This window comes from Ischnura elegans, chromosome X, assembly GCF_921293095.1.
Source record: "Ischnura elegans chromosome X, ioIscEleg1.1, whole genome shotgun sequence".
Taxonomy (NCBI): Eukaryota; Metazoa; Arthropoda; class Insecta; order Odonata; family Coenagrionidae; genus Ischnura; species Ischnura elegans.
Window position 1 is genome coordinate 44,045,757 of NC_060259.1, and position 27,661 is coordinate 44,073,417.

A 27,661-nucleotide genomic window follows, 5' to 3' on the forward strand; every position below is an offset into this window, starting at 1 on the left:
AAATATCTCCTTTAGTTTTAATTTTTGGAGGTTTTTGAAAATTTTGTTAAAATGCTAATAATTTAATATATATGTATAATATCTGAATTTCTTCCATCCAAAATATAGTTTTCTTACATTTACAACTGGTATTTCAAGCTTGATAACTGTTAGCGTTAAACATTTAAATGAAGAGAAAAAATGTTTTTATACGGGGTAAGGGAATTATAATTATAATTGTACTTCTTCTGTCCCTCTTAAGATGGGATGAACGGATGATGTACGGGTGAATGCCCACAAATGAGCAGGTAAAATTATAAGTGTAGATTACACCCATAAGTGCACTTATGTTCATGTAGTTAGGTCAACTAAAGAAGAAGTGGATATGGAAATAAATATAGAGAATGTCATAGATGTGAGGAAAGAGTGGAGAAAGATATTTTTATAGATGATCAGCTCATATTATTAAATTTAGAAACATGAGAAATGATAAACTTATGCGAAGTACACTAACATAAGGGCTTTGAGGGGTCATATCTTTGAAATGAACAATTGTTTGAGATAAATAACAGCTAAGCCCTGTTTCAAGGAGTGATTTATGGTGTCAAGAGTAATTTTTCATTTTATACAAGTAATTTTTCGGGATTTCGGGAATTTTCGGGAACGGGAATTTCTGCATTTCAAAGATAGGGTACAGAGGTCCGATATGCTGTATAAACTACCGTTCAAAATTTTGTAAATCATTTGGATAGGTTAAGTTTGAGGAATAAATTACTTAGAATTATTTCCTCACGCCATTTAATTCTACCAGTTACGTTTGCTATGGAAAAAATTTGAGTAAATGTCTATAAATTCTGACCTTTTATTTTTGAGGTGCGACTCGCATGAATTTGAAATGCCCTCTCTTTTCCGCGTTTATCGTGGGACGATAGCACGATTCGTTCATCGTTGCCGCATTTTGACTAATTGCGACATGTCGATATATCGCATTGGTTCTCCTGTAGCCAACTTCAGACGTAGAGGATTGATACATCCCTGAAATTTTCTTTCAAACAATGTGTCCCAAGTATTGTTGTCGTGGAATAGTGACAGTGCTTGATATTGATACGTAACCACCCTCTAGGAAGAAATGAAATGGAAGGTCGTTGTGAAGTTGTGAATACCTAGCAGCCGGTTTCGGTCTTTGTTTTTTTAAGGTTTTGGAGCGAAATAAGTTTCATCGCATTTCATCTACGGAATTCTGTGTTTCATGAGATATGTAGGTATTTTATAACGTGAAACAATTGTATTCTCTATTTGTAAGTAAATCATAATTGATGAGGAGTAACATTTTGCCCCTCATTCAAATGACTGTGTATGTTTACGTTACAATGTCCATTTAAATATTTCACTTTTTTGATTTAACGGGTTACCGTAGTGAACGACCATTATTTTTTGGAAGGACTATTTACTGATTGCATTGCGCAGATCCTGTGGTTCCCGTGACAAATGTATTTGTCAGCGTTTTCTAAATCCTCAATGTCATCTGATTTCTTTAAGGATTCTAATCGTTTGGCTTTGAAGTAGTGTGGGCTAATAAGATACCTAGTCTTGAAATAGTCGGTGTCTCACAATATTGATTCCCAATCTAGTTCTGTTCTTTAATGTTTATGTTGACTTATCAGAAAGAATATAAGCGTGTAGTCTACCAATTATATCAATTGTGCTTATTGAATGGTATATTTTTCCACGATTTTCATTAGGTGGCCGTAATAATGGGTGGTCTTCGATGTACATTATGTTGCGGAGAGACTTTTCGGACTCCTCTTGAATTGGCCAAGCATCTTGAAGCTGTATTGGGGAATATTGAGTGTGCCTGCTGTGGTTTGAAGTTCACTAATTCTCAGAACTTGTTGGATCATTACAAAACTCATACTGAGACAGAGAATGATTACTTGAAGGAGGCAAGCGGTAATGAGGTAAGACAAAAAGAAGAGCTTTTATTAATGTAAGATGCCTTTATCTACCTGCCTCGAATATTCCGGTGGCTTTGTGCAAAAACTGCTAGTTTAAGCCAAGCACAGTTTCAAACTTTTCGCTAGTTATTGAGAATGTCACACATGTTTTGCTGTAGGGATGAGGGTGAAAATACATTTTGAAATGCTTCCTTAATTGAGAGTTTTTTTGTGAGAGGACAAAGAATAGTCAGGTTTGGAGTAAATATTGGTAGAGCAAGAATTTGGGTCGATGTGGTTATTTTTTATTGTTTTTTATTCAAGCACTTGAATGTGTTACTAGCCTTTCTCAGCTCTGTTTTCTCTATTCCTTTCTTAGGAATGATTTAGGTTTGATTAATAGCAAATTTGGCCACTTTCTTCTTGCCTGGTTTAGTAATATCTTTGGAATTATTTATCATTTAAACTGTAAAGGAGTTTCAAAAAAGGCTAATTCACAGTGGATAATATAACTGCCTGTTTATAGAAATATTTTGGGAACCATGCAACTAATACAATAATAAAATAAATTATTTGTAATAACGTCAAAAATTCACTTATTAACTCTTGCTTGTCAACCATGATATTCACTATCGCATGAGATGAAACCATTATTTCGATATAATGCGTGCCATGAAATCCTAGTGAAATGATCATCCTGTCACCCACATACTCGTGGCTCATAAGTTGTTACCTTCTGAATTCTGTTGAACATGCATAGAACTTGAGTTTCCTTTTACTGCTGGCACCAAGCGCTGCCATTGCGTGATAAAATCTTGGTAATAGGCCTAATTTGTGTTGCCTTCACGTTATTTTTTTGTGCTGATTAGAGCAGGATAATGGGCAACACTGACTTGGTCACAGGATGAGATTGATGTTCGCAGTCGGTAGGTACTATTTCTACCAAAATGTCTATGACAGCAAAAAATTTCTTCATCTTTTTATCAACTTTTAGAGAAGGAGAAATCATTTGGCTCTGGAGCATTGCACATTTGTTAAATATGTATATTTATTTCAAGTTGTTTTTATTTGAACATCTTGAGCTTTGCTGATAGCCATTGTGACACTGCTGTATTGGCATGCAAGTTGTGAGTTAATAAAATGGTAGTTGTTTCTCAAACCTCACTCCAAAGGGAATAGGGATTTCTCCCCAATTTTTTCTGCTTCTGATAAAATTGATCCAGTATTTTCAAGACTTTTCGGTGCCATGTCATTCAAATGATTCTCCATTTGTGCTAAAATTAATTTTATGACAAAATTTTAATTCATTTATGTTATGCTTTATATTTAGCTAAACTTTATCATACATTTCAAGTGAGGTTAATGAGAGCGACCTAGTTAATACCACACAAAGCAGTATTAACAGCATGTCAGAATGGTGTCATGATAACGCCCTTCAAGTCAACATTGACAAAACAGTTTTTCTTCAGTTCCATGGCAACCGGTCTTAATGTACCTCAAGTATGATCTTAAATGTTGGTCCTCACGTGATTTCTCGGGCACATTCAACAAAATTATTAGGTGTTATCCTCACTGACAACCTTGACTGGTCATCACATATTGATTATACAGTAAAACCTCTTTACATCATAATGGAGGGGACCGAAATTTAGGCAATTTGATGTATGGAGGTTCACTATAGAGAGGTTTTAGTGATAGGCACCATTTTACATATAATGAATAAACTATCCACTGGCATATTTATTTTAAGAAAGCTGGCTGAAGTAACTACCATTGATACTCTGATATATTATGCCAAAATATATCCTCACCTAACTTATGGCATCATCTTTTGGGGTAATGCTAGCTGCTGCCACAAAGTTTTCTCTATGCAGAAACGTGCAGTGAAAGCCATGGCCAGAGTTTCCATGCGATCACCTGGCTTACCTCTTTACAAAGATCTGAAAATACTAACATTCCCATCACTGTACATACTCAACTGTGCCTCTTTTGTTAAGAATAACCCTGAGTACTTTCCAAAAATTGTTCTCTCCATAATCACGCTACCAGAACCACCAATGACATTCACCTCAAAGACTACCCTAGCACTTTCTGCCAAAAAGGACCCCTTTTCTCCCTATCAAAAATATACAACAAACTACCGTATGATATCAAATGTCTTCCACCTACACCATTCAAGAATTCTTTGAAGAAATATTTAATGGAAAACAACTACATACTATAGCCTGAAGGATTTTATGTTGGGCTCTGAGTAATCTTTGCCCATCAACCAAAAAATTGTAACTTTTTCCTTTTAACTGTAAAATTGTAAATATTATATCACCTCATTTATTTGTAACTATTACTTTAATTATTTACTTTATTTTGACGACTTCCAATGTCACTGGAACATATGTGATCTCTAGGAACAATAAAAATTATTATTATTATTATGTATACATTAATAAATTGTAAAGACATTTATTGTCTCAAGTTACTGCATTTTTATGAAAGTCTGGGCGATTGTGAAAGTTTGATGAAGTTAGTGGATTTCAGCCTGATAGAGACTGAGAAGCCTGTGTGTGAGCTCCACTGCCTGAGCTGCATGCACCTATCAACATTTAACCCTAGTGCATGCATTAGGCTGCGAAGAAAATAAACTACATGTGTATTTATACTTTGTGACTTGGACCTCCTCACTGCTATGAATTTGACACTCAAGGTTCAGCTGTGTTAACAGTGCTTTATTCTGGCATCAATCCTTGCCCCTCCATCTAGGCACTCAGCCTATTTGGTGATAAGCTCTGAGGTGTACTTGCATGGGAGAGATGGTGGTCCCAGTTGCATTGCTACTATGGTGCGACCTGGGTGCCTGAGGTACACACGGTGGTGATAGGTGGTAGTGCCAGTGGGGACACTTCATAATTGCTTATCATACAGTACTGCTCTGTTCCTTTGAGTATCTATTGCGCACCCTTGCATTCAGCCAATGTCATTGAGAAACTGAATGCAGGTTTATATGTAGAAATAACTCCCGGTCATGTATATGAGTTTCATGCTGTCTCTTCTACTTCAATTCTATATGTACTCAGAAAGTCTCCCTTTCAGATGTAGCTGTAAATTCAAACTGAATTGAAGAATAAGAAATTCTGTTTTTTTATTACTTAAGCATTGCACTGTCATGGTGACTTGATTGTTGGTAAATTTTTTTCTGATTTCATTTTCTTATCATGGTGATGACAACATTTTCCTTGGAATCCATATCCTTAATTGTGTACCCTGTATAGTTATCCATGTTAGGTATCTGTTTGTCAGAATAGTCATTAAAAAGTATATCTGTACTAGTAATGGCATAAACGACTCTTTTTGTGGAGCTGCCCCATCGCTCACAGCACACTCCAGAGAGCTGCTCACACAGTGCGACTCAACAAAGTGCTTCTGGGTTAAGGGGAGGGGGGAAGAGGGGTAGGTGTTGAGAGGGGGATATCTGAATGAACATTTCCTAGATCACAATTTGAAATATTGATTTCAAGTCAATCACGTATTGTATAGTCACAGTGTTTAACAGGTGATATAACTGAGGAACAATTTCTGCCAATACGTTATATCTTTCATGGAAGACGGAAAATGTATTCTGTCTCCTGTGCAAAGAGATGACGACAATTTAAAAAATTCTGTAGTAACTAAATATTCTCTCTGAAACTACACAATCATGTTAACAATTCATAATTAATTACCTGATTAATCTTAGTTGTCTGTGTTAGAACAAATTATCATTTTTGTCTTGTGTTACTTACTTACTTACTTCCTCGGCACTACAGCCCGGTATGGGCTTTGGCCTCCCTCAAGACGCCTGTCCATTCTCTCCTGTTCTGCACTTTCTCCCACCATCTGACAATCCTCATAGCCTCTATGTCTTCTTCCACATCCTGCATCCATCTTTTCCTCGGTCCGTTTTCGAGTTCCTGATCGTTTGCCAGTGTCATTATCCTTGAATCCGTCCGTATTCTGAGGCTTCTTTATGGGTTTCGTAACAGAACATTTTTTTACAGTGTGGGATTGTTAGCCCCACGCCCAACCCCCAACCTGGAGGACCAGGGTATCTCTTTTTGTCTGGCCTATCCCCTTTGACCTGTCCGGCTTGGGTGGCCCTACCAGGAGCTTTCGCTCCCGCCGGCATAGCTCTCAGGTTCACTTAGGCACGCAAGCCCCCTCATCACGACAAGATAGAGATACCAGCGAGGGGGTTTTGTCTTGTATTATTTTCATAAATTTGCCGTTGCCGAAAACTTTCACGTGAGCATCTTCCACCATTTTTCATTCACGATTCTTGGACCATGCAGGAGAGAGAATCACGATAAGGGTCATATGAGATTCTTTGTAGTAGTACCCAGAAAATGAATCAGGAGAATCTTGCAAGCAGTGTGAAAAGGTGAGCAGTGGGCTACCCGCGATAAGTTCCATGTGCTCCCTTTGACCCGCCAAACGTGTGATGAGCCCCACTCAGAAGATGTATGTGGAAGGAGTTGTGTGCACATGGAGTCCGACTTCCACTGCTCACGACTCTAACGTGCACAGTGTGTGCTGACAGTGAAGAGTCATGGAGGGGATCGGGTTGGTGTGGTGGCTAGTGTTGGCTTCCCACCCCGTGGGCTTGGGTTCAAATCCCGGCAGTGGCAGAGAATTTTCAGAGACTGCCCGATCCCTGCTTGAATGTTGTTTGGAGGACATTTCAAGCGCAACACTCCGTCCGTCGGATGGGACGTTAAGCCGTGGTCCCCTTGGTGCCTTTCGTTAAGAGCAAGCTAACGCCGACACCGGGTTTCTCTCCACCCTTCCTTCCACACCCTTTCCTCATGGCGCAAATGACCTCAGCTGTCGGTCGCCGCCTCCAAATACCATACCATACCATACGGAGTCATGGGCGCCTGGAGTCTGACTTCGCCTTGCACAATTCCAGCGCACAGTGTGCATAAAAGGAGTCATGGGCGCATGAAGTTAGACTCTCACCGTACATGACTCCAAGGCGCACATTGTGCACAGATGGAGTCGTGAGTGCCGGGAGTCTTGACTTCGCCTCACACAATTCCAGTGCACAATGAGTGCGAAGGGAGTCGTGTGCACATGGAGCCGACTTCTACCGCTCATGACTCCAACATGCACAGTGTGCACGGAGGAGGGAGGGAGTCGCGACTCACCGAATAAGACTCTCGCCTCACAGCTCCATCTGCTGAGTCGCACATTTGAACTGACTCACTTGTACAGTGCTCACCACTAGAGATACGTGAAAATCGCACTTTCATTTTTATTTTATCGCGCTTTCCATAACAGTTTATCGCATTTTGTAGCGTCTATTTTTTATTTTAATAATGAGGTAGATGACGATAAAATGTAGTGAAACACAGTCATATGACAAAATACAGAATATTTTAAATGATTATGTTGTAGAACAATAATAAGCTAAGGAATAAGACATATAGTGGCGGAGGTGTAGCTTGCCCGCGCCCACTTGTAGTTCGCGGCCACGTAGAGTCCCAGCCAACTACCAGCTGGCCAGTCGCTCACATGCTTTAAGCGGTGAGTGTCGGCGGAGCATTTAAACTGTGCTCGGCACAAAATGTACGAATTTTTCTGTCAAAAAGGCAAATTTGCGTAAAAATATCATTTTAGTCCAGTCATCGCATCTATGTTGCATTTATTTGCGCACATCGCATCTATATAGCATTTGCGATTTTCACGCATCTCTAATCATCACTAATCTGTACCATTGTTAAAGTTATTGGCAATGGTAGTTTTTTTCAATTCTGCCTCTTTTTGCCTTAAATAATAATCCTGTCCATCGATCCAATATAATATCCACATTTACTGCTTTCGTCTCTAATCTGATTGACCTAAGTTATTTTATGGGTCTTTTCACTAAACCATTAACCAATGTCTCCCTCCTACTTTTTCATGGTAACTGTAGGAGCCACCTAAGCAACAGGGTGATATGATGGAGGAGGCACAGATGAAGGCTGAGGAAGAAGTGGGTGAGTTGAATGCAAAAGTGTTGGATGCTGTTGATCTTCATTTGTTTTGGTAAATGTTGAACTGTGAAAATACTTTAAAATTGGAACGAATAAAACTGAATCTTGTATGATTTTATTTGATTAGACAGCAAATCAGAGTGATTTCATTATGAATGTTTTCATATTCTCCAAGCAATGCCGGAGCCCACCAATTGAGTGTCATAATTTTGCCTTTCAAGGGAGTATATTTGTTGATTTTTATTTATCTACGTTATTTAATCTGATTTTCTTCATCAGTGATCAAGCTCAAGGAATATTAAAATGGATGGAAAAATTGAATGTAACTGAGAAAATTTCTCCTTAATTTCAACTGCAAATCCTTTGATGCGTAAAAGATGATTTTAAAAAACACCATTAAGAGCATAATCCCAATCACACTAATGGACCCTTCGGTGTTGCTAGTGAAGTTTGCCGTTTTCAGCATCTTCGCCATATCTTGTGATGTTCATTGAATAACTTTTAGCATGCAATAAGCAATTTATTATCCCCAGCAAAAGATAAATAATGTAAATATGTACATACTTCGTGCATTGAATGCTGACCGTGGTTTCTACTGATTTCAGTTATTTTCAAGGTACTGAAGGTAGTCCTACCTATTATTTCTGTAGTCATACCTATTATTTCTGAAGTCATGTTAGGAGGTAAGGGGCCTGGGAGAATCAGAAAGGGGAAAGGGCTTGTAGCAATGAAAGATAGGTGGAGCAGCTGGGAGGAAATGGGTGCAAAAGGGGGAATGCGAAGAGAACACACATTCATGTAAAAAGTCATCTTATACGGGGGACCTCTTTTGCGGAATGTATGGTTTCAAATTATTCCAAGGATTCAAGCTTTATTCCTTTGCATTGTGCATGAAGAATTTGTGGGTGTAAGTCACCACTATGATCATTTTTGGGTGAATTTTTAGCAAATTGAGACCTGGTGTCTCCAGATTTCATTCAATTATGTAATTTGTTCATTTACTTAGGTAATAATATCTCATCCTGTTTATCCAATGTAAAAAGCATTGTAATTATCACAGGTTAATTTGCACCCTCCTATTTTCTCTTGGAGATTTATTTTACCTAAAGAATTAAAAATGAGTTACCCTAGGGCAGCGGTTCCCAAACTGGGGGTCGCGACCCCCAGGGGGGTCGCGGGCCGTTCGGAAAGGGGTCGCGAGATGTGCGAATAATAAAGTGAACTATGTACTTAAACTTAGACAACCATTTTTAGGGGGTCGCGGCTAAAACGTATGGGCTAAAATGGGTCGCAGAAAGAAAAAGTTTGGGAACCGCTGCCCTAGGGCATTAGGGTAATAAAAATGCCTACCGACATTTATCTTCTGGAACTTAAGTTTTGCTATGAGACATTTTATCCCAGTGCTTGGGTTGTTCATCAATATTGTTGAAAGACAAGCTAGTGATGAGGCGAAAGGCTAATTTGATTGTAGTATCTCCTAAAATATGCTTCCTCCATCCATTTCCTGTTAAAATTCATCTTCGTGTGAAAATTGCTTAATTTTAGTTTCGCAACCATGTATAATTTCAGATCCATCCTCTGAGGATACAGTCACGGCCCACAGTGATGAAGACATGAAGCCTGATTTATCTTCTTTGGCAAGCTCATTGATAGACTTATCGAGTGCCATGAATGTTGAATTTTTGAAGGGAGATAGTGGCATTGTGAAAGAGAAGAGTTTCCACTGCTCTTGTGGAATGTATTTTGACTCTCTCGAAGAACATTTGATGGTCCATCATTTTGGGCAGGAGGTCACCATGCTAGTAAGTGTTATCATAGTTTTTGGCATTTTTAAAAACGAGCGTGCGGCGCCCGCTCCCAGCGGGCTTCTTCCGCTCTTTTCAATGCAGGTCCACAGAGGGATAGGCGCGTTTCTAATTTTAAAATGTAGAAAAAAGGCAGGGTCTTATGTACAAATTTAATTGGAATGTTCATGTACAAATTGAGGTCAGAGGACCTCTTTCAACACCGCATTGGAAGTAATTACACTATCCTCCGTTAAACGCACATGATGACTCATACTTACGTATCAACAGGAGACTTGAATGTGGAATCAGCCGCATTTTGATGAAAGTTATTTAAAGAATGCGAGATATTGTTGCAAATGAACAAATGTATCAGTTTGTGTGCCGTTAATGTCAGGAATATTTACCGGTTTTGGTTTTTTTTATTTTTTTAAATTATCATTTAAAAACCAATTTTAGGAAACAGAAGCAATATTTAGGAAGTAGGATATGCCGTTGCATGTTCTCTGATAAATTCTGTGCATTTTTGTACGTCATTTGTAGAGTTTGGTTGCATATAAGTTGAGAAAAAGGTATCTATTCAGTAGAAATAATATAGAAGATTGTTTTGAATAATATATATGCAAGGCATAGTTATTATGCTCTCATTGTTGAACTTTACTTTTGGAGGCTATGGTACCTGGATGGGTAATGAGCCATCAAATTGAATTTACCCTTTTGCTAACCCATTCAAGAGACAGCACTCACTAGCTGGACTTATGTCAGATGTTTCTAACCCTTTTGCTTTGAATGGTGCAATGTGAGATAAGGATTTTCTTCACAAACGAACAAATACCTTATATACACAGTGTGAATTTTCCGATGCAAATCAGTGAATGCCTCGTGTATGCCAACGAGTTGTGTGTTAATTTTTCCCGCCACTGTACATGGTCGTCCCTCCATGACTCCATTCCTATCCCCTTCATGTGGTCAACTATTATTTGTAGTGTTTTGTCTAAAAACATATACCTATTTGTTGCTTTCCATAGAAATCTAAAGTTAGAGATATAAATATTTTTTTTGCTCATTATATGGAAATTTCAAATAAAATTCTACTGTTAATATCAATGGAGCTATAGAATGGCAATCAACGAAGGCAATAGCGTATGCATTTGGAAAAACTTGTCTTTCAATTCAATGTTTGTTGTTATCTTATTCCTTTTTTTCTCTTGCATCATTTCTTTCCAAGTCCCTGTATTCTATCATATCACTTGCCTGGTTTCTTCAGATTTGGATTTGAGAATAGCCATTGATTCTCGACTTACCTTTCATCATCATCATTAGTAAAAATCCTAAGATTGGTTTGATACAGCTCTCCATTCCTCTCTCCTATCATTAGCCCTTTCAAACCTACATTTATACCACTATAATATTTGTGGTGACGGTTTATCTAATGACCTGTTTCATCAGATTCTTATTTTGGAAGGTTAATTCTACATTTCTTAGAAAGTTTATCGGTGCTACAGAAGAATGATGAAAATCAAATGGATCGACCGAGTTAGTAACGAGTTGGGAGAGAAGAGAAGCCTCATGAAACCCTTAACAAGAAGACGGAACAACCTTATAGGCCACATCTTGAGACATGATGGCCTGATGAAGACAATCGTCGAAGGACAAGTGGAAGGCAAGAACGGAAAAGGAAGACCTCGAACAAAATATATGGAACAAGTAAAGAGAGATGTGAAAGAGAAGAAATACGTAGGTGTGAAAAGATTAGCTGATAGGAGAATTGAATGGAGAGCTGTGTCAAACCAATCATAGGATTGTTGACCAGTGATGATGATGATGATGAGCAGTATTGAGCTGAATGGCTAGCTTCCTTGTGTCATCCCAGATAAGAAACTTCGAATAAGCTTTACACCTCTTCCAAGGCACCCCATCTATATGGCTTCACCATGGTGTTTTGCTCTAATAGTATTTTTGCTGAACCCCTTAAATCCACCTCGCTTCTTGGAAAACCAAGTATGAATAACCATTTTCCACCCATCTAGGAATTTATCAAATATGTATTCATGGTAGGGTTCTCATCTCACAGCCATTTTCTCATCAAGCCTTTTTTCCCTTTTGTTACTTGGAAAACCTGTCATTAAGAGTTCATGTATTTATCCACATGCCTGTGAGTACCTATATTTATTCCCCATTTTTGAGTTATCTCTCACTTCATCCTTGGGTCTGAAGCAAACAGTGTTATCCTGGATGAGTAGAGATTAGAGCTTCCACTAACCAGTTCAGAATGCAGTGTTACATTGTTGCCCATGTTGGACAGCATCACAAGTTTTACTCATGTCAGTGTGAATGGTATTTTATAACTTCGCTATGCAACAGCAGGACAATTTTCATTGGCATGCTACTCATCCCATTGGTCACTCATAATTAATGATCAATGGAAAATGATAATTATTCGAATGATTGTTACGTCTTGAAGTTCAATATGGGTGCAGTAATGTTGTAGTCGAGGTCTGAAAGCAGGTGCAAAGCCCATGTGTACTCCACCTGAATACCATATGTGTCTGAATATAGTCCCCCCTTTTTTTCAAAAAATGTCTGTGGTAAAAGTAAAGGGGGGGGACTATATTCAAACGCATTTTATTAACTTTTCCCAAAACTGAAGCCTCTAAATTAGGGGGGGGGGGACTATATTTGGAGAAATACGGTAAGTGCTAGGGATGGAGAGTCAAACCCACATTACTGCCTCTCGTCACCAATCACTGGCCTCTATGTAGGAAGGGAATCAAATGGCTAGTTTTTTGCTGTGTAGCATATCTTCGAACTGGGTGGACCCAGGTATACGCACATCCAAGCAAAATTCTTGATCATAAGTCGACCCACATGTTGGCATCTAGTAATCATATGGTGACAGCTGAAATAGATGGCCATTAATAACTTGGAAAGTGGGCAGCAGTTTAGGGTTTTTTTACTTAAAACTTATGAGAGAATGGCTGAATAATGAAGATATCTTGTCATAGCTTAATTTTTCCCTCATTTCAATTTAATCATTTTATGATGTACAGTCTTAGGTCTTAGTAAATGACCCTATTATTAGCATTACTAACATTTTTGTTTATTTTTTATCATTTTCTAAATATTTTTTAATTTTTTTTAGGGTGATGCTGAAGAGATAGAAACTCTGCTGAGTAATAAGCTTGCTGCTTCTCTGGAAGATAAGGTCGTCGTCTCCAATCAAGAAGCTAAGGACTTCGATGCTGATCATAAAGAGGCTGAACCTGAGGTTATAGTCTGCAATCGAAATGCAGATGAAGGGGTTCTAAAAGCGGAGCCATCTCCAACACCCCTGCTGACTCCCTCGCAGATAGAACAACTGGATGGGAAAGTGGAGGAGTGTGTTGATAAGGATGGAAGAGTGTACTTGAGAAAGTTTGTACGGGTGAAAAAATTTTGGAGTGAGAAAGATGAGGTCCATGCTTCACAGATGAAGACAAAAGTGAGAGACTATGACACCATCAGAGATGTCCCAGTTGGAAGTGTGTCGATTAAGTCGAAGGATGAGGCTGTGACATCATCTCTGTCTGGTGAGCCTAAGAGGCTCTATCAATGTAGTGAGTGTGAGAAGACATTCCAAACCATGATTCATTTCAAGTACCATGTGTGTAGCGTAAAGCATGGTGCAGCGATGACATGTAATCTATGTGGCCATGAAAGCACCTCAAACAAAGACTTGAGGGCCCATTGGCGCATGCACCAGCGGCAGAGAAGGGTTGCAGCCACTGCTCTGTGGGAGTTGCAAGCTGGGGAAGGAGTATCCACGAATGGAAATGTTGGTGCTAATGAAGAAACACCTGAAATTCAATGTGAGCGCTGTGGTGAGGTGTATCCTAAGAGTGAAGAACTGGTGCATGTGGCCATGCATGATGAAGAGCCGCCTCATAATTGCCAGAAGTGCTCGGAGACCTTTGATAGTAGAGAGAAACTTAGTCGGCACATGAAGTCGCATAAGGAACCTAAAACACATAGCTGTTCTTTCTGTGGCAAGTCATTTGTGGATTCCAATGCTTATAAATTGCATGTGCGAACTCACACCGGGGAAAAGCCCTATGAATGCCAGTACTGTGAAAAGAGGTTTTCAAGGCCATATGAGCGTATGAAGCATGAACGCATACACACTGGAGAGCGACCTCATGTATGTGAAATATGTGGAAAGACATTTCGAGTGAGTTACTGCCTAACCTTACACAAGAGAACACATTCAGGGGATCGGCCATACACTTGTGATACTTGTGGGAAACGGTTCAAGGTAACTATCCATCATGATCATTTTCATTTATTTCCTGCAAAAGTTCTTGGAAATCAATGTAAAATGAAGGTAAATTTATTCATTGAGACAACTTGGTAGAATATATGTAGTTGAAATTTTAACCTGGCTTTTGCTTGGTGTTTCACCACAGCCAAAGGTGGTTAACGGAAGAATATTTTTTAGTCCTGAACCTACCAATGGTTGATATTGGAGTTGGCAGTGCGTAATAACCGTCAAGGTAAAGTAGGCTGCTGGTTATGGGCCCCAAGGCTTATGGGCCCTAGAGCAGCTTTGAGAATTTTTTCTATCTTTACCTTACCCCCTCCCAATGCTCCAGTGTGTAATATCTGGTAGTGCTATGGACATTTTATGGAAAAAATAAGCTGTAAATATAAATTGGCACTTAAAAAATTTGCTTCACAGCTTCAGGGCATTTAGGGAAAAAATTAACTTGGACTGGATGCCATCTGTCGTTCTTCTGCAAAACTAACAGCTAACTGCTAAAAACAAGGTATCAATATTGATTTGAGTTGCCTCTTAGTAGCATTGATATCTTTCTGGAATTTACTTCTCAGTTCAATATGATATCCATGTTGATGTTCATTCTGAGGTGTCTTCTTTGATGGCTCACTGTGAGATACACCAAAGGATAAAGTTCGCCGTGAAAAAATATTTGACTGAGGTGGGATTCAAACCTGGATCTCCTAATTGCCGGTCAAGATTGCTGGCTTGGTGGTGTAGCTGGATAAGATACCTGACTGGCAATTGGGAGATCCGGGATCTAATTCTGGCTAAGTCAAATATTTTTTCATGGCAAACTTCATCCTCTGGTGGAGAAAGATTTACAGTAGACTCTCGTTATTGCAAAGTTCACGGGACCAAAAAACCAGAGGTTCATAATAACGAAGTTCGTATGAACGTTTCTTTTAGGAATCGTCAAAAAAAATCAGTACATACATTATAAACTTGATTAAATTACGCGGAAATATTTGTAAACAAGAAAATTCGTTTCAGTTTCTCAACAGAAGAATGCAGCATGACGCAATCGAAGGGTTGATATCTTCCCAAATACAGTAAGTCCGATACACGAACTAGATGCATTCCAAGGCTTTGTTCCCAAGTTGATAAACCTACAGTCTTAACTTACAGTCCGGCTGCAGAGAGTTGTCCGATGATGGGCAGAATGGTGTAGGTTGGGGTAGGGGCCAAGGCTGCCAGGTAAGAAAGGGAAAAGCCTACAAAGGGTTCCGTGAAGAAAGGAGCCGAAAGGGTTGACGAGCATGAAGGACCCAGAGGAAGAATTACTTGTTTTGGTGATTCGAAGAAAGGGTTTGTTTTGGTGGATCAGGCTAATTTCGGTGCTCCATATGCATTTGACAGCATCGTATGACTAGGCGAGGGTGTGAGGTACGTTTGGGGGACAGTGATTGGCTGGCGCAGGGTGATCCACCCCCTCCTATTGTGCCGTCATCGGACAACTCTCGCCGGCCAGCCTGCATGCAAGGCATCGAAGAGTACGGTTATCCTGCAGAATGCAACACTGCATCACAAATGCATGCTAACTCACGATTGTGATGAACTGATCCAGCTGGGCGTGCGAAATAGCCGGAGCTGGAAAAATCGCTCTCCATGGTAAGAAAGAACGGGCGAAACGCTGAACAGTTGCTTACTTCACACCTGACTCAATGATACTTTGTTCAAATTATGCCCTAAGTGCAAGTTCCTCTACGCCACACCATGTTGCCGCGGCCAAATCAAAAGGTGCTAAATTTAAAATTTGAAAACTTTGAATGCTCGTACCTCTCAAAATTCATAAATAGAATTTGCGTGGGAAGAGGACTAACTGTGCATCCTATTTACGAGCAGTTATGAGTAGGTCACCATGACTCCACAGGAATTATATGATGTTAAAGCTTATTATTTGATGTTGCGTGTAAACTGAATAAAGAACCATAATTGACGCTCTTGGACACAATACACGAGAAGTACTTAAATGTGGCACGATTATTAAAACTTACTGTAGTGAATATCCAACTAAATGTCGTTGCTTGTGCGTGGAACTTCATAGTAAAGCTCATTTTGTAACCCCCGGGAATAACATTTCTTTTACTATAGCTAGGAAAGGCCTTTTCATCGGGACCAACGATTTGCTTCGTAATAACGAGAGCTTTGTGATAACGTTGTTCACATTAACAAGTCTACTGTAGTGCTTTCCTGGAGAATAGACTGCATGAAGAGTTCTCAGTATCGCCACAGGGTCAGGAACTACATTAATTTCGACGTTTCGATGTCCGACTTGGCGATTGTACTCAGGGCTGTGAGTGCTGAGGTGACTACTGATTGACTGTTGTCATCCTTTGGTTTATTTAACTTTGCATCCGTGCGCGTAACTGGTGCGTAATAACTTTCACTTGTTACTGTCACTCAACTGTAATAAAAAGTCACTTGTTTCATGCAGTGCTTTGAAATTTTTCATTGCTGATTAGAGTGACGAAATAGGGTTTTTTCACTCTAACAGTGGCTTAGTAAGCACAACGTGTGCCACAGTTTGGACTTGTGGAGTCAACATCTTGTTCGATAAAACCCATCCCGACGTTTGCTCTGAGCAAATGGCTTGGTGGTGTAACTGGATGACATACCTGACCAGCAAGTGGGAGATCTGGGTTCGAATCCTGGCTAAGTCAAACATTTTTTTCATGGCGAACTTCATCCTTCGGTGTTTTTTGCACCCATGTGTGTGACTGCGCACAAAGTCACTTGTTTCATTCAGTGGTTCACTGTTAGAACTGACAAAACACAGAATGAGGAAAAATATCTGGAATCTCATGCTAAGTGCTCTGCATGGGTAATTTATAGCTAGTGTCTTCTATAAAGTGTTAGTTGATAAGTTTTTGTTGCGTTAGGACTTCTGTCTAAATTGCTGATGAGGTAATGATGTGCACACGGAACCACATTTTATTATTAACCCTTTCGCGCCGGACGTCAGGTTGAGCCGACGGGCGTTTTCGTTCGCAGAACACATGACGTCGGGTATAGCTGTCGTGGATTTTTCAATGCAGACGACCGGATGTCGTCTCTGTCTGACGCAAGGGAAGGGAAGTGACTGCTGAGGTAGCAATTGTCTGATGCATTCAGGCCCGGCCTGAGACCCAGCTTAGCGAGTCCTTGGGGCCACTCCTAGGCAATAAAGCCCGACCCTTCCACTCATTTATGATCATCCTCACCGCAGGAATCCATTACATAGTACAGTGGAACCTCGTTAAAGCGAGTACGGGCTATAGCGACACCCCCGCTATAACGAGAGATAGCCGATGCACCGTCAATTGATCCTATAATAAGCGTGTTAAAAAATTCGTTTTTACGAGACCCTTTCGGTGTTGGCTCTCGCCATAGCGAGGGTTTCACCGCCGGAAGACTTTCATCAAGACTCCTTAACCTCTGTAATTGCTAGCGATCTGTTAGAAATGAAGTTAATGGAGTGCTCAGTATCAAATTTATGTGGTAAACTGTCGTTCGATAAATATAATGATGACGAAACAATGCTTTGCATGATTTTTATTCAGTGCGGCGCTTATAAATTGTTTGAATAGTTAGTCGTTATTTGAGGAAGGAAATTTAGTGATGCAAAAAAACATCGCCTTTCGTCTGGATTTATGCTTACGTTTATCGGATAGATGTTTATCTGTCGCCGCACCACTCCTGTTCCTGTATATCTGTTCGCAACAGGTATATTGGCTATTATTTGCTCCACCTCCGGTAAAGCGACAATTCGCTATAGCGAGTGTTTATTAGTGCACCGTGGGGTGTCGTTATATCGAGGTTTCACTGTATGTAGTTACGTTTTCAATAGTTTTTTCAGTGATATTTTTTATTGCATACTACTATGCTTTTATACTTTGAAACGATTTCTTTGTTTTGTTCTGTGCCCAAGCAATTTTTAAACGGAATTTTAGCGCTAAAAATAACGGAATTCCGGACTTATAGTCTTATTACCTTATATTTACTAACTTTGTTGTTATTAATGCTAGAAACCCATTTAAAATTCTATAATGCTTAAAAAACGTTAGTAATTCTTTTAGAAGAGTAAATCATTTAAAATCAACTACAATGTTTGGTTGAAAAAACACTGGTAACGCAAGAAGTTGACCTTGGATTCTTGCTATGATAGGGTTAGAGGGTGAAGTCCAGTGGCCGGGGTAAGGGACGGGTGCCCCGTTGAGCTGGGCCCCAAATCTGAGGAACCAAAATACCCTGGCAACTCACCCCCAAAAAAGAGCTCCGTACAGAGAGGTTTAAAATGTTCTTATGCTACTCGTAGTACGAAAACGTTTTTCTATAGTAGGCGCCGGCAAGAAAGGGTTAAGTAAGGAATATTTCCCCTTGCCTTAAGGACCATTTTTGTCCAAATGGGGAACTGCTTCAGGATGAGTTCACTGAATCCCATGATTCTATGATTATATACATATGTATCTGTTTTGTATGATGCATAGTTTCTCAAATTACAGAAAGACAGAACTCACTACCAGTTAAGGCTAAACATGATGGGCACATAGTGTGAATCTTCCCCAAGAGATGGAACTACCATCTGGAGAACCTCAGCGCCGTAGAACCACATCCCACATTCCCCAAAATCTACTATCCCCCACCCATCAGTGCTCAGTCCACCCCTCTAACGTTCCCCTCCCCTCCTCCCCTTTTAGCCCTCTAACAAGCCTCTGGCACCCCACATCATTCCTCGCTCAGGTTTCATGTTAGGAAGACCATGTTACGAAATAAAATATCAGGTTACATGAGAACAATAGAAACTCATTTCACCCCTCCTTTATTGCCAACTGACCTTTTTCAGCCAACCTTCTTCAAAGCTCCCAGTTTCTCAATGTCAAAAAAATGATCACCTATAGTGCCCAAAAATTTCTAACCATGACTTTTGGCTAATGATGAGGTATCTTGATTGGATTTTAATATTCGTATCAATGCCCAAAATTCAAAAGAAAAAGACACCAAACATGGTGTATTTTTGACATTTAAAAAAATCATTTTGAGAATGGCATTAGTTTCCCGTGAAAAATTAAAAATGGAAGTGGAATGGATAGAGCCTGGAGTTCTTTAGCTGGAGAAAATTTCACTGAAGTCGAGGAAAAGCCTCAAGTTACCTGAGAACAATAGGAAATGTTTTCTTTTGAATAGCTTCTCACCCTCTCCTTGTTGCAAGCTCCCCTCTTTTCAAGCGACTTGCTTTCCTGGCAGGGTTGATTGATTTAAATCATGATTTAAATCCTGATTTAAATCACTTGATTTTTATTTTAAAAAATCAGGTGATTTAAATCATAATGTGATCTATATGTTTGATTTTTTAAGAGTCAAGAAAAGGAAGCTGTAAGTGCATAATTTTGATTTTTATTTCTTGATTAATACAATGAATCGACAGTTATCAGCACAATGGTGGCTCTTAAATAGAAATGATACTGTAGGAATGCTTGTAACATGAAAATAAAAAAAAATGGCTTTGGTTAGAATACTAGTGTATCCGTTGAAAAAAAATTGTTTTCTGATTTAACTTCTTAGCGTAGGCACCATACAAAGTTGCAATTACAGAATTTTTCTAAACTTCATATGCTTTAGAACTACAGAATATAGTACATTTGATACTTCCAATGACAATTTTATATTATGCTGGTGTAATTTTTAATTTGATACCATTGGCATTTCCATAGTTCTCTCCCCTGATTGACGAAATGTTGTATTGAGTTTAGAGTATGTTGCCTCTTGTTGTTTCTGCAAACGATCATTCTCCAATATGCTGCCCAAATAGTTAGTTTTGCAAATAACTGAATTTTTGATGAATGGAGAATCATAAAAATCTCATTTAAATCAATAAAATCCGATTTAAATCAATAAAATCCGATTTAAATAAAAAAATCAACAAAAATGATTTTTTTGAAAAAAATCATGATTTTTATCAACACTGCTTCCTGGTTCCCAATTTTTGAAACACGCTGATAGCATGAGTCACATAAGTACTGTGTTCTTCAGTGACAACCAATAACTTTCCGCAATTAGTGTTTTACCTGTGTATGATTTCAAGAATAGGAATTCACGCCAAATATTATAAAGAATGAGTCCAAATATGACGCATTTCCAACATAATTTAACTTTGCTAATCATGGATCCATCACTTTTATTTATCGATTTATCAACACAATACCAGTTCCTATATTAGACCGCACCTGAAAAACAATAAGAAGTTTTCACTAAAACAGCATAATTTTACTTGAATTAGCAGAATAGTATTAATATAGTTTCCACTGATATATCCGATGATGAAAGTAATAAGGATTACATGCAATAATTAGAAAAAGTAGGTATGTGCACATTATGCTGTTTTTTACACGTTACTACCCATATAATTGCATGTCTTGTATTTTAGATTTTCTTATATAGTATATGGCAGTTTAGAAAGTGACAGATATAAAATAAAAAAAAAGTTCTGACCTAATCTTGTAAAAATAAAGAGTTTTTGGATTCAGTGCACAAAAATATATGGTACTCCATCAACAGAACTTGAAAAAAATGGTTAAACTGTAAAAATTCAGGCCTGTGTTATTAGTATTAGACCCAAACAAGACATGACAGACTGGGAACTCAAACTGCAGAAATCACTCATCTCGCACGTTTCTGCCTAGAAGAAGAAAAGCACTTCCATCAAGCTATGTTCATTTTTCCCACAAATCAGGCAGAAATTATAAAAACTATCAACTCTTTTGGTAATAAATTTTCTACTGGCCTGGATGACATCCCTATGCCAGTATTGAAAGCTGTTGCACACATCATTGCACTACCCTTGGCTGATATCATAAACTCATCTTTCTCCTCTGGGTGCTTCCCTACAAATCTCAAATCTTCCCGACTGATACCTGTTCACAAAAAAGGTTCTCGCGAAAATTTAGATAACTACAGACCTATATCCATCCTTTCTGTTTTTTCGAAACGAATGGAAAAATTATTCTTCACACATATGTACGAATATTTGTCTTCAAAGAAGCTACTCCATGACTACCAACATGGTTTTTGGACTGGTAAATCCACTACAACAGCCTCCTTTGAGCTCATAAACGAAATACTTTTAGGCCTAAACGACATACTACTCACCCTTGGAATTTTCTATGACCTAATTGTAAGTAAGGCTATTGATCTCATTGACCACTACATTCTAAAAAATAAGCTCTGTGCTTTCGGCATCGTTGGTTTGCCCCTTAAATGGATCATGTCCTATCTGAGTGAAAGGATGCAAGTTGTCTGCTATTCCATCAGTCACTCTACTGTTAAATCCAGTGCAATGAAACTCTCCTGTGGGGTACCCCAAGGGTCTCTCTTGGGACCGCTCCTATTCCTATTGTTCATCAATGACCTTCCAAACCACCTATCCCATGGCAAATTAATTCTCTATGCAGACGATACTTCTGCTATCATCACAGCCGACAGTCCCCAAAATCTAATCCATTTTCCAAATTCCATGATTTTGCACGCTTGTTCCTTGCTCCCGTTGGTATTCTCTCCAGTGCCTCACTGCCAGGAAGGCAGAGTTCCTAAACACCCGGAGAACACTCTTAATCCCCACCAAGGCTCCTACCCATCCCATGCTTTCTCAGCCCCCCTTCCTCTCGCTGAGCAGATGAGTCGCTCTAGTTCACCCAACTGGCTGCTGGCAATGCCCTCCGACAGGTTGTGTTTTCGTCATTATAATTATTCAATTTATTACTTTACACATGCATAGATTTTGGTTTTAAAAGTGGCATTAGACTAGTAGCTTGGCTAGAATTCTTCTGTTGTGACTGATCCTTTCCATAAATAATATATTCTGTTGATGACAACGTGTAAAACATACAATGTCCAATTTATGTCAATTTAGATAAGCTAGACAGAAAAAATTTTTCACGTCGATATTATCGTACTCATCACTCAAATTAGGAAAAATGTTTAACCTGTTCCTGAAAAATGTTCACCTTTCACCATAACTAATTTTTCTTCTTCATGCGCTAATAACAGAAGTTAGGCTGTAAATTTTGGTGATGTCCATCTTAGGAACCTATATCTAATCTTGATACACCAATTGCAGTGGTGAAGCGTAACGTTCAAGCTTAGTCATCTCATGCGTGGCAGGGGACCCATTTCCACGGTCCCATTTTTCAATGAAATTTAACATGAGTGGATAAAACAACTTGAAAATTGTGAGTATGGGGGCCCTGGAAGCTCTGGCAAGTCCTGGGCTCTTTCAGCGTCTTCCATTTTCTTAGGACCCTGCATGTACGTAAACTGTTAAATGAAAGAACACCCGAGAACCTCTACCTAGCATCAAATATCTCAGAGACATATTTCTGAGTGGTCGCATATATGCCTGAAAAATTAAGAATAATAGGCAAATTCAAATGAAGAATATTTTTCGAGGACTTAAGTGACCTCTCAGGTCTCTAAGAGGTCTGCATGTGTATGAGATCATAATAACTTGTAGGATGTCTCTGAGGTATTTGATACTGTGTGGGCCTGCAGTGGTTACTATCTTTCTTCTCACCCTCATCAGTTCTCCAACATTGTAGTTATCGAGATACATTGGGATAGGGCACCATCTTGCTCCATTTTTGTTTTAGCTTTCACATTTTAACTCTAATTCTATTTGCCTTCTATTTGCGGCCTTATACTCTTTTTTGCACATCTATTTTCATACTCTTTTTTTTGCATCTAGGTTGCCGCTGAGGCATTTGGGTAACCAATCCACCCCTTCTCTTTGCGTACTCATATATGTAGGTATCACTTGATATAGATGGAAGTAAAAGTACTTTTTGTTCACAAATTTCCATTCAGTTATCAAGAAACTGGTGTACAAGGTGTAATTGTGCGATAAATATAGTGGATGCCCCACTTTGCCTTTCATGAACTTTTTAATTAATTTAGCATACAAATACGATGTAGTTTATTTCGATCATTATAAGCCATGTCAGGCCACACATTGTGTTGGTAGAAGCAAACAAATGAAGAATGAATATAATTACATGATAAAATAAGAGGGGCTGAAGAAAATTTAGGATGCTGCGATCTAGTGGAATCGACATACTTAGTAGGGCAACAAGTGCTGCCTTGGTTGATGTGTACCAGTTTGCTTTTGAGGTTATATCATTAGATAGAGCAAGATTTGACCCACCCAAAATCATAATCATGGCTAAGTTATTAACCTTTTCCCTACTCTATACATACATATACATGTGGACGTTTCCTGACCTGGGAGACGACGGCCGTGTATTCACGTGTGAGATTTTCCTGGCCAGGATAACGAAAGCCTTATATATATGTTTTCTAGCTCTCCCCTTTTTGGGACGGTCGTGGGTTCATGTCGTCTTTGTCTCGGGACCCAACCCTGCGGAGTTTAGGATTTACCCTTGGAATCCGGGAGCAGGTATAACCCCTCTTAGCGGTAAGGGACAGCGGTGGTATAATTGTTTATCCATTCAGTTTTCGAAATAAATATTAGTTCATTTCTCATTAAAAATAAACTAATAATTGAATTATTTGTCTTTTGAGCAGCGTTTACAATTTTTAAACGAAATTCTACGATAAATATTTACTTATATCTCGAGTTATGTATAAACATCAACATGGAAATTGTTGTTGCATTAAATGCATTAATATTGACCTTAGAACTTCGTTTAAAATTTGACAATGCTCAGAAAAAAATGAGGAATTCAATTCAAAGTCTGCAATTTACGTGCAAGCAACAATTATCCATTTGCTAAATACATATAACCAATACATAAGTTGAATGCGAACCAATGCCGCAGGTATGGTCGTAAACCCGGAAATGAGGGAGCACAACTACTCTCGGAGTCCGAGATAATGTGGAGTTCCAGCGGGGAGGGGTCGAAAAAGGTTCAGCGAGACCCCTCCTAACTAATGTCCTCCAAAAATGCTCCCTACCACGAGAAAGAAGAGTCTCTTGGGCCTCAGTACAGCAGTCATGCTAAGACGAAAACTCTGCCATCTCGAAAGGGTTAAAATTTATCCTGCTTAGCATTGTTGTGCCAAAGAAACCTCAAAAATTGGCATCTCCTTTCACTGGAAAACTTTAATTGGATCCCATGCCATTTAGTCCATGCAAGAGGGGTGGATGTAGTGGCTTCCTCTTTTTAACTGTGGGAAGTTGACTTTGACGACCCAAGGGGCCATGGCTCCCATGAACTGGTTCATTCGCATAAAGTTGGCCTACATTCAGTAGCATAATGTGCGGGTATCCCTAGACCATCTCAGGAAATATGGGAAGTAGAGCTTAGTGACAAAAAGAGGGGAGCCATGGGCAAGGGTATGAGGTGACGAAAAGGGAGGGGAAGTAGGGAAGGATGCTCCCTTTTCAAAACAGTTCACCGACTTGTTTGCACTTGCTCATTGTCCATAAAATGCAGCAATGTTGTTATTATTTTGATTTCTTATACTTTGCATGGGATAGGCAAAAGATTTTTCTTATTCTCATTAATACAAAATAAAAGTATTGATCCTAAAATAAAGATGCCTGAGTTTTAAGTTATGTGATATTTTCTCCCACAAAGGAGGTATGAACCCAGCTCATGGAACATATAGTCAAAAATTAGGTATTTATAATCAGAGGGAAGTAGTTTTGAACGGCAGGACTTTTAGGTTATGAAATCAAGAAAACTTAACAAAATACCAGCAGAAGCACCGTTAAGCATATGTGAAAGCTGCCTTTCTTACTGCAACACTAACCACTGCAATGTTTTAAGTCTGAATGCATATACCCTGAGGAAGTAATGGGTATTTGGTTAAAATCCCCCGGTCCTTAGGTTGGTAAATCTATTTGCCTTCGTCTGAAGTGCTTTGCCTCCCACCCACTTACTTTTGAACAACTGCCAAGCATCCACACGTCAAAGGTACTCCAACTAAGGAAATTTATGTCTTGGGAAGTGACTTATGCAGAAAATAATTTTTTTTTCATTGGAAGATCACTAGCTAACTACAGAAATGAGATAGCCCTAGTTACAAGCATACCTATTGGTTTAAACATGCCTAAAACATTTTCATAACTTTCTTAGCAACCTTTTCAGCATGTTACGCTAAAAATTTCTGGTCCCTTGCAAAATGTGGTAAATAAGAGAAATAGTTCACTAAATAAGATCAATCTATGTATATCTTGATATCGATTTAAAAGGATCTATGCTAGAAAAGTTTTCTGTGGACTTGTGTGGAGCAAATAATAATTCTTATTCTTATGGTAATTCACTCTTCAGTCTCATTTTTCAGTGGTTATATGTATGATTTCACGTTTTTCAGGCTCATTCAGCATACAAGCATCATGTACAGATTCATTCTGATGTAAGGAAGTATCAGTGTCCCTTCTGTCCTAAGGCTTTCAAGACAATGGTCCACTTGTCAGGCCATAAGAAGACCCATACTAAGCCTTTTCTGTGTTCTGAGTGCAATCGCCGTTTTGCATCATTGTACTCCATGAAGGCTCATATGGAGTCTCACAAAACAGGCAAAAACAGTTTCCGATACAGGTGCTTTGTTTGTGGAGCATCTTATGCCAGGTCATTTGCATTGCATGCTCATTTGATGACTCATGGGCCATCTGATGCTCCAGAAGATGTCGCAGAGGTCTTAGAAATCCACGGCGAAGACCAGAAGAGGGACATTGATGATGATAATGATGACGATAGGGTATTGCTAGTGGATGACTCTGGAAATATTGATTTGAAAAACGAAGTCTGTGAAACTGAGGTTGGTGCAGAAGTGGTTGGTCTTACTGCATAATTAGTTCTTGACTTTTAGGTACATATTGAGGCTTATGTATGTTAGACCAGCAGTTTTCAAAGGGAGGGTCAGCATTTTTGTATTAATTTTATACTTGTTGCATTTGGCTTGGTCTAATATAACAGATTGCCTATCATTCCTTAAATCCTCAGTCAGCTAATCATTTTCCTGCCTTTGTGATGGGGTAACTATAAAGATGGCATAAAAATGATGTAACGATGGTGGTGAAATATTTCAGGGTTGACATCAGCAATAGAGATCCCAATTATATTTTTATCCCAGAACACTTCCTTTTTTGCCCTTGAAGGCAGAATTTAGCCAATCAGATGGTATGGTGGCAGGGGGCATTTGCAGTGTCAAGTTTGGCTTTCAATGGAATTAGAGTTGTTGTCATTTAGGACTTCTATTTTCAAATTCTCCTTAATCAGCCTCATTGGGCCTTTCTTATGAGGGGTCATATAATTAAAAATTTACCACCAGCTATTGATGGTAAAAACCTATCCATGTGGACTTAAACCTATTACCTTTTGCTCTAAGTGGAGTCCTTCACCCCATTCCCTAAATAATGATATTGATTGCTGCATTGTGGAGAAACTCTTAGTGGATAAATACTAGGTATAATCATGAGATCCTTCCACAAATTCACTTATAATTTGGCTTAATTTATATTTTTGTGGTCTTGAAAAAGCCATCAATGGAGCTATCCCTGCAAGGGAAAAAACAAATGATCATGCAAATTGTGATTTATGCTTGTTGTACATCTAGTGTACATCTGTTGTACATCTACTCCATGATATGTACATTTGTGCAATGTACCCCTCTTTAGTTGGTAGCATGCAAAGGCTATATGTTTTTCTTTTGTCCTAATTCCTGTTCTAATGTGGTTAATTTTGTTGTTTTTAATGTTATTGTCCTTATTTGCCACTGGTTTAATAATGCATTAATTTAAAAAAATTCAGAATACACAGGAATGATGATTTATAACATGTGTTTTTAATTGTTTGTTGAAAGGCTAGAGGGAGGAAGCAGAACACAAATCCTTTCCCAATTTGTCATTTAGTTATTCCTCCACTGTTAACGATGGCTCGCTGTCAATTGAAGAAATTAATTTCTTTGAAAAAAATAAGTTTTGTTTCACATTTTACATCATTGTTTTTTTGCCGGAATATATTCCCCAGTATTTGTGAATTAGCGCATTATCAATTTTTTCTTTTGATTTGTAAGTATGAAGAAGTAGAATTAAATTCAGATTGTGATCTCTTATACAAAAAAAAACACAAAATGATTTCTTCCTTTTATTGGTGGTCAGAATTATGAAGTGACCATTACTCATGAGTCTCTTACCATGTGAATGTCTTTTTTCGTGTGAAGAAGTCTCACTAATACATGTTTGCCTTACAATTCACTCGTTGTGAAATTGTCTTCATAACTCGTAGTTGTGCATTTGTAAGTAGTCGGTTGCTTCCCGGTTGTACTTTATCTTTGGCAAACTCTTGAAGATCCCTCACTATCATCCTAAGGCTGACAGAGAGCTCTTAACTTTGGTCTGTGTGTTTGTCTTTAATTTACTCTCATTTTTAACCCCTTGGATCCTTTTTTACTGCACAAAAAAGTTTTATCTTTCTACAATTCATCTGGTAGTTTCACTTGTTGTTAAATGGACATGATTAATGCTTGAATAAGCATTCTGGATATCTTGCGTGTTTCTGTGTTGATCCATTCAGTTGATCTATGATTTTTGTAGAATTTTGTCCTTTCATAACATAAAAATATTAACTCCTATTAACTGCCTTTTAAAATATAAGTAATATTGATGTTCATGTAGTTGTCACTGTTTACACAGCTGAAAAACTTGTG

General features: G+C 38.7%; 1 protein-coding gene across 1 annotated transcript; it reads left to right on the top strand.

Annotated features, from left to right (window-relative positions):
* The first annotated feature begins 961 nt into the window (after nucleotides 1-961).
* LOC124170910 (zinc finger protein 226-like) lies at nucleotides 962-27,058 on the top strand. Its single transcript, XM_046549959.1, has 6 exons — nucleotides 962-1,237; nucleotides 1,722-1,937; nucleotides 7,858-7,921; nucleotides 9,488-9,720; nucleotides 12,845-13,993; nucleotides 25,325-27,058. Exons 1-6 carry the CDS (start codon nucleotides 1,229-1,231, stop codon nucleotides 25,802-25,804), a joined length of 2,151 nt encoding a protein of 716 aa, XP_046405915.1. The 5' UTR covers nucleotides 962-1,228; the 3' UTR covers nucleotides 25,805-27,058.
* The last annotated feature ends 603 nt before the right edge of the window (nucleotides 27,059-27,661 follow it).

Excerpts from the sequence above, each read along its gene's own strand:
- LOC124170910 (XM_046549959.1), top strand. Across the intron at positions 7,922-9,487 it reads GAAGGCTGAGGAAGAAGTGG|ATCCATCCTCTGAGGATACA; the intron begins GTGAGTTGAATG and ends GTATAATTTCAG. Across the intron at positions 9,721-12,844 it reads GGCAGGAGGTCACCATGCTA|GGTGATGCTGAAGAGATAGA; the intron begins GTAAGTGTTATC and ends AATTTTTTTTAG.